General features: G+C 43.7%; 1 protein-coding gene across 1 annotated transcript in view; it reads right to left on the bottom strand.

Moving 5' to 3' along the window:
• tho2 (THO complex subunit 2-like protein) overlaps positions 1-13,470 on the bottom strand; it is a 168,208-nt gene that overhangs the window by 96,614 nt on the left and 58,124 nt on the right. The window contains exons 17-19 of the mRNA XM_080269804.1: positions 11,400-11,540; positions 4,495-4,608; positions 2,305-2,424 (exon numbers count right to left, since the gene is read on the bottom strand). Of these exons, the coding sequence (XP_080125930.1) occupies positions 2,305-2,424; positions 4,495-4,608; positions 11,400-11,540 (375 nt within the window). The remainder of the gene's footprint in view (positions 1-2,304; positions 2,425-4,494; positions 4,609-11,399; positions 11,541-13,470) is intronic.

The following is a 13,470-nucleotide window of genomic DNA, read 5'->3' as shown; positions in this document are numbered from 1 at the left end:
CTAATACCACTACATCTCTTATGCACCCACTTATCACAAACACTGCATTATCTTGCAGTCTACCTCTAATACCACTACATCTCTTATGCACTCACTTATCACAAACACTGCACAAGATGGAATTACTTCCCACGCCCTTGTGGCAAACTGCACATGGCCACTCTCCCTCGTCTTTGACAGTGCTGCCACCAGCCCTAGATACCCAACTAACAATTGCTAGATGCCTTATCACTGCAAAGGATGGCCACAAACAAACCAGACCCCAATGAGGCATCCACTCAGAATCAAACCTCCACATTATTCTCCATGCCTCACTGTGGTGGGGCACTGTCTACCACAAGGTTATATCACTTTACTGCATGAGACAGCACTACAGCGATGGTTGCTTGCCTGCAATTGATGGGTCTGCTCAGCCTGACAGACTGGGGTTGCTTAACAATGCCAATAAATGAATCACCTCCACGTCGTTATGTTCTCCGTTATCTGGCTGCCCTCCCTCCAGTCCACACACCCCACCCTCTTACACCTCTCCACCCTGTCCCTCCACCTCATCCTCAGTGACTAACACAATAACACTTTCCCTAACAAAATCAAGAAACATCCAGTTGTCATTTACTGCCAACAGAATTTGACCATGTGGATAGGATGGAGGGTGAGAGACTGATGAGGAGAGTATATGTGAGTGAGATGGAGGGGGGGAGAGAGAGAGGGGGAGGCTGAGGTTGAGATGGAGGAATGGAGTGGAGGGGTATATGAGAGAGAGGCATGTGAGCTGGAAGCAGGGCAGTGAAATGGCTGGGGACAGGACGACATGGAGGCGATTTGTTCGTAGCCAACCCTTATGGGATTAAGGCATCTGGCAATAGATAGATAGATAGTTAGACAGACTTATAGGCAAGACAGTGAAATTCAGTACAAGTATTTTACTGTACTATGGAGCCAAAACTGAGATTGATGTATTTCAGATACATTCATATATGTTCAGATATACCTGTTATGGGATGAACAGTAATACGAAAGGCATGTCTGGCGCAGAATTGTAATCACATAAGCAAAAACAATGCCCATCCCACTTTGCCCCAGTCAGTGCTAGGGGTCACAGCCAGGCTACTGTAATGCACAATATATAAGGCAAGGACACCAACCTATTGCCAGGGGAGTGTTGACACGATGAGAAAAACACTCAAACATGAACGAGAACAAATTAAACGAAACTGAATAAAAACATCATCCACTCACTTGATGTAGTGCTGCCTACTTCTTCCTTCACCTTTATCACCCTTTTTCTGTATCTGTCCTCCTCTCTTCCTATTTCTCACCATCATCCACTCAATAGACGTAGTGCTACCTACTTCTTTCACCTTTATCACCCTTTTCTGTGTCTGTCCTCCTCTCTTCCTATTTCTCACCATCATCCACTCACTTGATGTAGTGCTGCCTACTTCTTCCTTCACCTTTATCACCCTTTTTCTGTGTCTGTCCTCCTCTCTTCCTATTTCTCACCATCATCCACTCACTTGATGTAGTGCTGCCTACTTCTCCCTTCATCTTTATCACCCTTTTTCTGGGTCTGTTCTCCTCTCTTCCTATTTCTCACCATCATCCACTCACTTGATGTAGTGCTGCCTACTTCTTTCTTCACCTTTATCACCCTTTTTCTGTGTCTGTCCTCCTCTCCTCCTATTTCTCCCATCTTTCTTGCCACTTTTAATTTCTCTCTTCTATCCTTTTTAGGTGGCTTTACATCGACTGATAAGCTAAATGGTTCCCTGTGAGCCAGGAAACCACTTACAACGCTGGGTGGTAACCATATAACTAACCCATACGTGTCCTCTACATGTCAGCAGATGGGTTAGTGCCCCTCCCCGTAAAACAACTAACTCAAACACAAACAGCCACCCCTTGCAGGATTATGGTGTCTGGATATAGATAGACAGATACACAAAAACAAATAAAAACAAAGTAAACTGAAGCGCAAAATGGTCAAACATGGAGGTCAAAGGGCAGCAATACCAGCTACAACCCCAGGATCCTCTGATGCAAACCCAGTGGACTGCAGACAAGTTGTCCTCCTCTGGCAGTCCACTATTCTCCTTTTGGGGGGATAGAGATGTTTGTATGACCAGGCAGCTTCACCACCCACTATCAGTGCCACCACCTGAAGGCCTCCCAAAAGACTTAACAGGAAGGGAACTGAGAATCCTTTACATAACCAGGCAGCTGCACCACCCACTCCTCTCAGTGTCACCACATGAAGGCCTCCCTCTGCACCACCTAAAGACAAAAACCAGTGCGTGCCATCACCTGCTGCAGCCTGGCGTACACTCTGTCAACGTGCTCCTTCTGTCTGCGTTCTTCCTCCTGCAGCTTCTCCTTCAGTGCCACCAGGCGCTCCGTTTCCTTCTTGCGTTTGGTGGCTGACGGCTGCAAAACACAGAAAACGACTTAGGTTAAAACGCCTTCCTGTCACTGTCGTCATCAGCATCATTGTATTCACCCTCCTCTTCTTCCTCCTCATCATCATCATCATTTCCTGCTCCTCCTCCTCATCATCATCATCATCATCATCATTATCATCATCATCATTTCCTACTCCTCCTCATCATCATCATCATTATCATCATCATCATTTCCTACTCCTCCTCCTCTTCCTCCTCCTCCTCCTCCTCCTCATCATCATCATCATCACCACCCTCCTCCTCCTCCTCCTCCTCCTCATCATCATCATCATCATCATCATCATCATCATCACCACCACCCTCCTCCTCCTCCTCATCATCATCATCATCATCATCACCACCACCACCCTCCTCCTCATCATCATCATCATCATCATCTTCCTCCTATACCTCCTCCTCCTCATCATCATCATCATCATCATCATTCCAGCCTCTTTCCCCACCTAAGGATGGGGTGAGGTAGGGCCCAGGGAGCAAGAAAACAAAAAAAAAAAAAAAAAGGATAGGAGAAACTAATCAAAATTCTTAATTTACTGGGCCACACACTCACTCACTCACCATTCAAGCCCAGGGAATCCTAACTCTACCTGACCAAAATAGGTGAAAGAACTATAATAATTAGCACCTCAACAACTCTTTCTAAGTGATTCGTTCTGCCTAATACACCTTACTATTCCCTTATATATATGGGTGACAATTTTTTTTTATCTGACAGAGCTGGGTCATATTCACTACTTAATTACTACTGTCCAGGTGGGAAAAATCTCCTTGGTTACTAGTCAAATTAAACCTCCCAAGACCTCTTCCTTAGTGATTTAAACTGACTGGTTCACTATGCTTCCTCAACACCTTTTCCTAAGTGATTTATTCTCTTGTGTTATATGTACAGTAGACCCTTGCTAAATTGGACACTGGTATATGCTGGTATTATGGGACACTATATATTGGACACTGGTATATGCTGGTATTATGGGACACTATATATTGGACACTGGTATATGCTGGTATTATAGAACACTATATATTGGACACTGGTATATGCTGGTATTATGGGACACTATATATTGGACACTGGTATGGTATATGTTGGATTTACTGGTCACCACAACACCACTGAATGTCCATCGGCTATACCAATATCCGTTACATGGGACATAATGGCTGGCTATACTGTACATGTGTCCTACCCTTCTCACTCCCACCTGGCCTGAAACTGCCCTCTGCCCATCACAACTGCCTTTGGTTCCTTCTTCCTAGCATTAAAAAAAAATAATAATAATAATAATAATAATAATAATTCATCCATCCATCCATCATCCAATCCTACATTGCCCCATGAGGGGTGTAGGAGTCCAGGGCTAGGCAGCTGGTCCCGACATTTAAGATGAGAGTGTGTAATAATAATAATAATAATAATAATAATAATAATAATAACAATAATAATAATACCGTACTAGTCATGAAGAAGTGCTACGGCTGCTGAGTTGTAAACGCAGACTATGATAAAACTGTACTAGTCATGAAGAAGTGCTATGATAAGGTTGTGAAACATGCTACAAAAGGGTCACATATTCTCCATCCTCTCCACTCTATTGCTTCATTTCATCCTTGGTCTACCCCTCCTCCTCTCCCCCTCTTATCACACACTCTCCTATCCAGTCTCTCATTCCCCATCCATCTCATCCTTGGTCTCCCCCTGCACCTCACCTACACACTCTTCTAGTCAGTCTCTCACTCTCCATCACTCCACCTCATCCTTGGTCTACCCCTCCACACACACACTCTTCTAGTTAGTTTCTCCCTGTCCATCCTCCACACTCCATCCCTCCACCTCATCCTTGGCCTCCCCCTACACCTCACTCACACTCTTCTAGTCAGTCTCTCATTCTCCATCCTCTCCACTCCATCCCTCCACCTCATCCTTGGCCTCCCCCTGCACCTCACATACACACTCTTCTAGTTAGTCTCTCCCTGTCCATCCTCTCCACTCCATCCCTCCACCTCATCCTTGGCCTCCCCCTCCACACGTACTCACATTTGTGTCAATCTTCTTCAGCTCCTTCTGGTACACGTGTTCGGGCACCTCCAGGTCACTCATGGTCAGCGTCCAGAAGGTGAGGAAGAAAGAAGGGTCCATGTCCTCCCACACCTGTAATGGAAATGTACAGAGGCGTTACTACTACTACTAGTACTGCAGCTACTACTACTACTACTACTACTACTACTACTACTACCACTACTACTACTACTACTACTACTACTACTACTGCTGCTACTACTACTACTACCACTACTACTACTACTACTACTACTACTACTACTACTACTACTACTACTACTACTGCTACTACTACTACTACTACTACTACTACTACTACTACTACTACTGCTACTACTACTACTACTACTACTACTACTGCTGCTACTACTACTACTACTACTGTAGCTACTACTACTACTACTACTACTACTACTACTACTACTACTGCTGCTACTACTACTACTACTACTACTACTACTACTACTGCTGCTGCTACTACTACTACTACTGCAGCTACTATTACTACTACTACTACTGCTGCTACTACTACTACTACTACTACTACTACTGCTGCTGCTACAACTACTACTACTACTATTACCACCACCATCATCACTGGAACCACCACCTCCACCACCACCACCTCCACCACCACTATCACTATCACTACCACCACCACCACCACGATCATCATCATCAATACCACAACCACTTCCACCACCTTTATCATCATCATCCATATCATAACCACCTCCACCACCACCACCACCTTCTTCATCATCATCATCATAACCACCATCATCACTACCTTTATCACTGTCATCATCATCACCACCTTCTTCATCATCATCATCATCATCACCACCATCATCACTACCTTTATCACTGTCATCGTCATCACCATCTTCTTCATCATCATCATCATTATCATAACCTCCTCCATCACTACCTTTATCATCATCATCATCATCACCATCATCATCATCATCACCATCATCACCACCACTTGGGGTTTCATTTACTCGGGACTTATCTTGGAAAGATCGTATTACATCTCTTGTAAGATCTGCTTCCAAGAGATTGGGTGTGCTAAGCCGACTCCGCTCTTTCTTTACCCCTGCACAATTGTTGACTCTATACAGGGGTTTTATCTGCCCCTGTGTGGAGTACAACTCTCATGTGTGGGGAGGCTCCCCACATACAGCTCTTCTCAATAGGGTGGAGTCAAAGGCTTTTCGTCTCATTAACTCTCCCCCTCTTACTGGCTCCCTTCAACCTCTGTCTCTTCGCCGCACTGTTGCATCTTTATCTCTTTTCTATCACTACTTCAATGGTCACTGCTCCTCTTACTGGCTCCCTTCAACCTCTGTCTCTTCGCCACACTGTTGCATCTTTATCTCTTTTCTATCGCTACTTCAATGGTCACTGCTCCTCTTACTGACTCCCTTCAACCTCTGTCTCTTCGCCGCACTGTTGCATCTTTATCTCTTTTCTATTGCTACTTCAATGGTCACTGCTCCTCTTACTGACTCCCTTCAACCTCTGTCTCTTCGCCGCACTGTTGCATCTTTATCTCTTTTCTATCGCTACTTCAATGGTCACTGCTCCTCTGAACTGTCTGCTTGCATCCCTCCACCTCTACGACGGGCGCGTAGCACCCGTCTAGCAACAAACTCTCATCCCTTTTCTGTCCATCTCTCTAATGTAAGAGTTAACCGTTACTCCCAGTCCTTCATTTATGCAACAGGTCAACTCAGGAACTGTCTCCCTCTGTCTGTATTTCCTACTTCCTATGATCTCCAGTCTTTCAAACGCAGTGTGTCCAGGCATCTCGAAATGAATGCATCTTGAATTTGGCTCTTTTTGTATTGTTTCTTTTCTTGGAAGGAACGGTTTGCAGGACGTTTGTGACATCACCTACATACAGTGGTGCCACCACATGAAGGCAGCCCAATATTAACCTTTATGCTTGAGAATAGTCTGATGTTGGACACAACGGAGGATAGGGAGGAGATATATATACAGCAAGCTCGCCCCCAACGCGTGGGTTTCGTTCCTAACGTGGCGCGTTCAGCGCGAAACCGCGTAAGTTTTAACTACTCCCTATTTTGCTCCCTAGATCTCCTAAACGTGGTATTTTGCTGTTATCTGCCGTTGGTAATCAATATGAAGCACTTTAAGTGGTTAGAAGGTTTATTTAATGTTATAACTTACAAATACAGTACTGCACAGCAAAACTTCAACATACACATACGTAAACACAGGGCAACATTCCGATGCCGAAACCAATCGGCATCGGAATGTTGCCTTGTGTTTAGGTATTTGTATGTTGAAGTTTTGCTGTGCAGTACTGTATTTGTAAGTTCTATCTATCTATCTATTGCCAGACGCCTCAATCCCGTTTGGGGTGGCCACAAACAAATCGCCTCCAAGTCGCCCTGTCCCCCGCCAATTCACTGCCCTGCTCCCAACTCACACCCCCTTCTCTCATATACCTCTCCACCCCATCCCTCCATCTCATCCTCGGCCTCCCCCTCCCTCTTTCCCCCTCCACCTCACTCACATACACTCTCTTCGTCAGTCTTTCACCCTCCATCCTCTCCACATGGCCAAACCACCTCAGTGTGTTCCTCATAACGCTTCCTATCACATCCACATCAACACCACAACGCTCCTTTATATCCTCATTCGTCAGCCTGTCTCTCCACGTGACCCCACAGGCTCCTCTTAAATAACTCATTTCCACTGCTCTCACTCTTGACTTGTGTCCTTCCAACAACGTCCAAGCTTCACTTCCGTACGTTTCTTAAAGTGCTTCATATTGATTACCAATGGCAGATAACAGCAAAATACCACATTTAGGGAGTCTAGGGAGCAAAATGGTTTCGGGACTATTCCTGTCAAGCCAGTTTGCCGTCACAACAATAACAAGACAACACAGACTTTGATGGATCCCCCTGAAATATAGTTATTAAAGTATTGATTAATTAATAAGTATATTTATAAAAGTATTGATTAATTAATATAAGTATATTTATAGAATGACGGGAGATCATCCAGGGTGCGAATTGTCCTGACGGGGAATCATCCATGTTTTGACGCGGAATTGACATGATGGAGAATTGTCTTAGAACCACCGATCGTGTGTAATCTACAGTATAAATCAGGTTAACTGGTTACAAGGCTTTATTTAATGCTTTAACTTTCTTTAAGTGCTTTAACTTACAAGCGCATACCAGAATAGTAAATACAGGTAACTCGCACGGAACACGTGGGTTTCGTTCCTACCGTGCCGTGTTAGGTGCGAAATCGCGTATATTTAAACTACTCCGTATTTTGCTCCCTAGACCCCCCAAATGTGTTGTTTTGTTGTTATCTGTCACTGGTAATCACTAGAAAGCACTTTAAGTGGTTAGAAGGTTTATTTAATGTTATAACTCACAGATACAGTACTCCACAGCAAAACTTCAACACACAAATACTGTACGTAAACACAAGGAAACATTCCGACGCCGATCATAGGTAATCATATAAATCAGGTTAACTGGTACTAGTGCTTTAACTTACAAGTACATACCAGAACAGTACATATTTAACTTAGAAATGCAGTACTGTGATATCGAATGATTTCAGTATATAATCTGTTAGGAATGGCTGGAAAAAAAAAAAAAATGTTATGAATACATTTTCGCCTTTTTGATATATGTTTATGGTAGTTTCGAGTTATTTTTTACGTTATCGTTGTGCCCATGCTTGGAAAAGGGAGCGAAAGAGTTGAATTTTCAGTCCTAAATGAGAAAACTGCACGTCCTCCAAGGCTAGACTCTGCCACGGGAGAATAAAGTGAAGGGTCAGTCCAATTAGCAATAAGGAAGTTGTGTCACAACTTCCAGCTCCCACACCACGAGAATGGCTAAAAATAGAATCGTAATGCAGTTTCAGAACTAACAATAAGTCTAATTATTACGAATACAGATACAAAGCAGAAATAAAAACGTTTACAGACGGGGAAAACGTACTTCTTCCGTCATAACATGTTCATCTTTCTCTATCATTTTACGTTCATCTTTATCATTTTACCTTGTTATTTTCGCAATATATATTGCTGTCTCGTAAACAGGGTGGTTGAGTGTGTTTTGCAAGGGAGGAAAAAGGTTGTATTTTCTGTCTGGGTCGAGATAATGGGTGTAACTATGTGTGGTTAGGCATGGCCACGAGCGAAAAAATCGTACATCCACTCCTCACGATAGCAGGTGGCGAACTGACAGATGATACGTGAGAGGGTGAAGTCAAGGTCAGTCTCATGTCCCAGATTTTCGTTCACTGCCCGAAAGTTTTCACAGTTTTCCACAATTTGCATTGCATCAAATGATCCAAACCATTACAGCAAACCTGAGCAAATAGGTAAAGATACCAAGACAAAAATGTATTTTTCTCTTATTATAAGTCTTTAACGAACAAACAAAAATGGCAATATTCCGACGCCGATCATGGGTAATCATATAAATCAGGTTAACCGGTTACAAGGCTTTATTTAACCCCTAAAACGCTGATCGTCGCGTTTGCGACGCTCGGCCATAAGGGCAGGACGGCGGGTCATCGCGTTTGCGATTTTAGTATATTTTGAATAACCGCGGGCAAGCAGGCTCCAGCTGGTATTGTCTATCAGTACCACCATCCTCTAGCTACAACTAGCATACTTTACCTTTGTACTACTGACCTCAGTTGTTGCCAAATATCGCGTTTTCCCCCCGTACCCCCCCTACCACGGCCCGGCCAGCCTGGCTGTGATACATGGCAGCGCTCTGAGCGCTCAGAACTGTAAATCTGCGATCTCCTCTCACAAGCAGTTTATGCTACTAGGAAACGCTTGTTTCCCCAGTTGTAACACTAGCTTTTGCCTCTGTTTAGTGTTAGTTTACTGCAGGCTTTGAAAGTGAGATTATGGCGAGTTCTAGCTCTTCCCAGTCAGTGCAAGCGGCCGACAGGAATGAGAATAAAGTGGCGGACGTAAGGCAGAATAAAAAGCGCGCCGTGGTGATCTTTTGGGAAGTAATATGATTGAAAATAATGTAGTATACATGTTTTTAGCTGTGAAAATGGAAATGTTTGTTGAGTGATGGGAAAACCACCGCCACAGTGCATGTCGGCCGTACGCTCCGTTGATTTTAGCCTTATTTTCAGTGCTTATTGTACAAATACGGATTCCTAACTACCTTTACGTTGTTGTATAAAGTGTACTGTGACAGACTGAGGCTGTGGTAGAAAGAAAACCGGGTTTCTGGAGGTGTGAGAGTGAAGACTTTGTTACCCAACTTTGCAAGTCTTCACAAGTCCTTTGGTAGTCAACGAAGGCTCAACATGTGGCTCAGGAGATAGCTGAATGTAAGTAATATATGCCATAAAAATTTTAATGCTCTAGGGTTAATCTATGATTTTTGGCAAATATTTTTCCACAGGTACTCAGACCCCGCTACAACCCCGCCACAGGGGGGGGGATCGCGCGTACACAGCCGCGTTTTAGGGGTTAATGCTTTAATTGCTTACTAGTACATACCAGAACAGTAAATATTTAACTTACAAATACAGTACTGTAGAAAAGCAGTACAGTAAGAGTTTAACAAACATACAAAAAAGGCAATATTCCGACGCCGATCATGGGTAATTATATAATTCGGGTTAACTGGTTACAAGGCTTTATTTAATGATTTAACTTTATTTAAGTGCTTACAAGTACAGTACCTACGAGAACAGTAAATATTTAACTTACAAATACTGTACAGTACTGTGGAAAAAACGAACAAATAAAAAAGGCAATATTCTGACGCCTATCAGGTAAACTGGTATAAGACTTTATTTCTTGCTTTAACGTTATTTAATAGTACTTTAAGTTGCAAATAAACTTACCAGAACAGTACAGTACTATAAATATTTAACTTACAAATACTGTGCTACTGTACTCGGGAATGTCTCACTGAATAATTTCCCGCCTAGATCGTCACGTAATCAAAACAAACCGCGCGCTGCGGTCACGTTCGAGGATTTGATCTTTCAAAGGCCTCTCCTGCGTTAATTTGTAGTTTTCATAATGTTTTTTTAATCTTACGTTGTCTTATATGTATCCCAGCCCTTACCGTGTATAATTGCGAGCGCGTTCCGTGAGATCGTGTTCCGTGCGAGTTACCTGTATTTAACTTACAGATATAGTACTGTGGACAAGCAGTATAGCAAATCTTTAACAAACAAATAAAAAAGGTAATATTCTGACGCCTATCAGAAAACTGGTTATAAGACTTTATTCCTTGCTTGAACATTATCTAATAATACTTTAACTTGCACATAAACGTACCAGAACAGTACTGTAAATATTTAACTTACAAATACAGCACTAAGGAAAAGCAGTACAGCGAATCACATCACGTGATCAAAACAAACCGTGCGTGCTGAGCTGATGTTCAAGGATTTGGCCTATCAAAGGCCTCTCTTGCGTCAATTTATAGTTTTCGTAATGGTTCTTTAATCTTACGTTGTCTTATACGAATCCCAGCACTAACCGCGTATAATTGCGAGAGCATTCGGCGAGAACGTGTTCGGGGCGAGTTTACTGTATTTATATGTACCCAGGCAGTGCCACCACCCACACATATATCAGTGCCACCACCTGAAGGCAGCCTGGCACTCACCTTGATGCTGAAGTGTGGTCTGATGCTGGGAGGAGATATATATATAGCCAGGAAGTGCCACCACCCACAAATATCAGTACCACCACATGAAGGCATCCCGATATTAATCTTTATGCTTCAGTGTGGCCTGATGCTGGGAGGAGATATATATATAGCCAGGCAGTGCCACCACCCACCTGTATCAGTGCCACCACCTGAAGGCATCCTGGGACTCACCTTGATGCTGAAGTGCGGCCTGATGCTGGACACGATGGGGGTAAACACCTCCTGACACGCCTCAAGGTAACGCTGCTTCTTCTGCTCCAATGTTAGCTTCTTCTCGCCTTTGTCCTGACGACGCAACTCATCGTACTTGGACTGAAAAGAGTCATCACCATTATCATCATCATTATCATTATCATCATCATCACCATCATTACCATCACCATCATCATCATCATCATCACCATCATCATTATCATTATCACCATCAACATCATCATCATCATCATTCATCATCATCATTATCCTGACAATCTTCCTAATTTTAAAAGGATGGCATACAGTAAGACATTTAAACCTGACTATAGCATCATCATCATCATCATCATCACCATCATCACCATCATCATCATCACCATCACCATCATCATCTTCATCACCATCATCATCTTCATCACCATCATCATCAACTACAGCAAACTCTCAATTACCCGTCATCACAATATCCAGCGCTTCTTTGCAGTACCCAGCGCTGAGGCATATCAACCAGCTCATACATGGTAGCCACCCGGTGCTGAGTTGCTGTATTACTTTATCATTATTTTATTGTATTTTAGGCTTAATTTTCATCTTTTACTCATGGCAAAGTTTTTAGGACAGAGGTTTGAGACGGATAAAACGCAATATCCAGCTGGACGGCAAATACTAAGCCAATGAGGGTACTATGCAATATCAGGTGTTTAGTTTGAACTGGCCTAAGGCTTGGCTGAATTATGCTGCATACCTGAGAGTTGACTGTAATTCTCTACTGGCCTTGAGGACTGTGGAGGCCTCAGGCTGGGCTACCTAGTGTATTCATTAAAGACAAGGATGACCAGCCTCCATCCCCCTGAGTGGCATTATGTGACAACTACCCTGACCACCCTCACCTGGACACCATTACACGCCCCGAAGTGTCCTGACCCACTACACCACCAGGCACTGCTAAACTCTACCTACCTATCTAACTAAAGCAAGGTGCCTTAATCCTGTACAGGGTGGCCATAAACAAATCACCTCCATGTCACCCTGTCCTCTGCCATTTATCTGCCCTCCCTCCAGCTCACATCCCCCTCTCTCATCTGTCCACTCCATCCCTCCATCTCATCCTTGGTTTCCTCCTCCCTCTCCCCTTCCACCTCACTCACATACGCTCTCCTTGTCAGTCTCATTCTCCATCCTCTCCACATGGCCAAACCATCCCAGAGTATTTCACTTAACAATCACATTCATCTGTCTGTTCACTACCCCAGTCCTCCTACAGTTCCTCATTGTCTGTCTCTATCTCCACATATCTCCACACTCCTCTCCAATAACTCCTATGCCACAGGGTACACAGGGCATACAAATGATGGTGCAGTGTTTAGAATCATCATCATCATCATCTGGACCTCCCTTCCCACCCTAGGGCAGGGTGGGGAGTAGCAATGTCCAGACAGCCCAAATTTGCAAAATCCAATGGGCCACGCTTCCATTCGCTCCATTCAAACCCCCAGAATCCTGGCTCTATCAGATACTCACAAACTGATGTCTGGCTGCCCACACATGCCCAGCTGGTGTGTGTTTAATACATGGAGCAGGATGGTGTGCAGTGACATGGCAGTAAAGACTAAAAAATATGTGCTACAACAGTATAGTACTTTTTTTTTTTTTCACTCTCATCTTTACATTGAGTGACAAGCCAAATGGTTTCCTGTAAGCCAAGAAACCATTTACAACGCTGGGTGGTAACCATATAACCAAACCATACGTGCTCCCTACGTGTCAACAAGTGGGTTGGTGAAGGGTTAGTGCCCCTCCCTGTAAAAGAAATAACTCAAAATGGCCACCCCTTACGGGATTATGGCGTCTGGCAATAGATAGATAGATCTTAAATGTCGGGACCAACTGCCTAGCCACGGGCTCCTACGCTCCTCATGGGGCAGTGTAGGCTTGGATGATGGATGGATGGATGGATTCTTTTCTTTCATAACACAACAAGGAAAAACAAACAAATAAAAATAATACTCCATACTTGCACCTGGTCAGCAGAACACTGCCGTTACCA

Source organism: Coenobita brevimanus, chromosome 37, assembly GCF_032717465.1.
Source record: "Coenobita brevimanus isolate Jiangsu-jjx chromosome 37, ASM3271746v2, whole genome shotgun sequence".
Taxonomy (NCBI): Eukaryota; Metazoa; Arthropoda; class Malacostraca; order Decapoda; family Coenobitidae; genus Coenobita; species Coenobita brevimanus.
The sequence above is the reverse complement of the archived record's forward strand: the minus strand, read 5'-3'. Positions and strand labels throughout refer to the sequence as shown.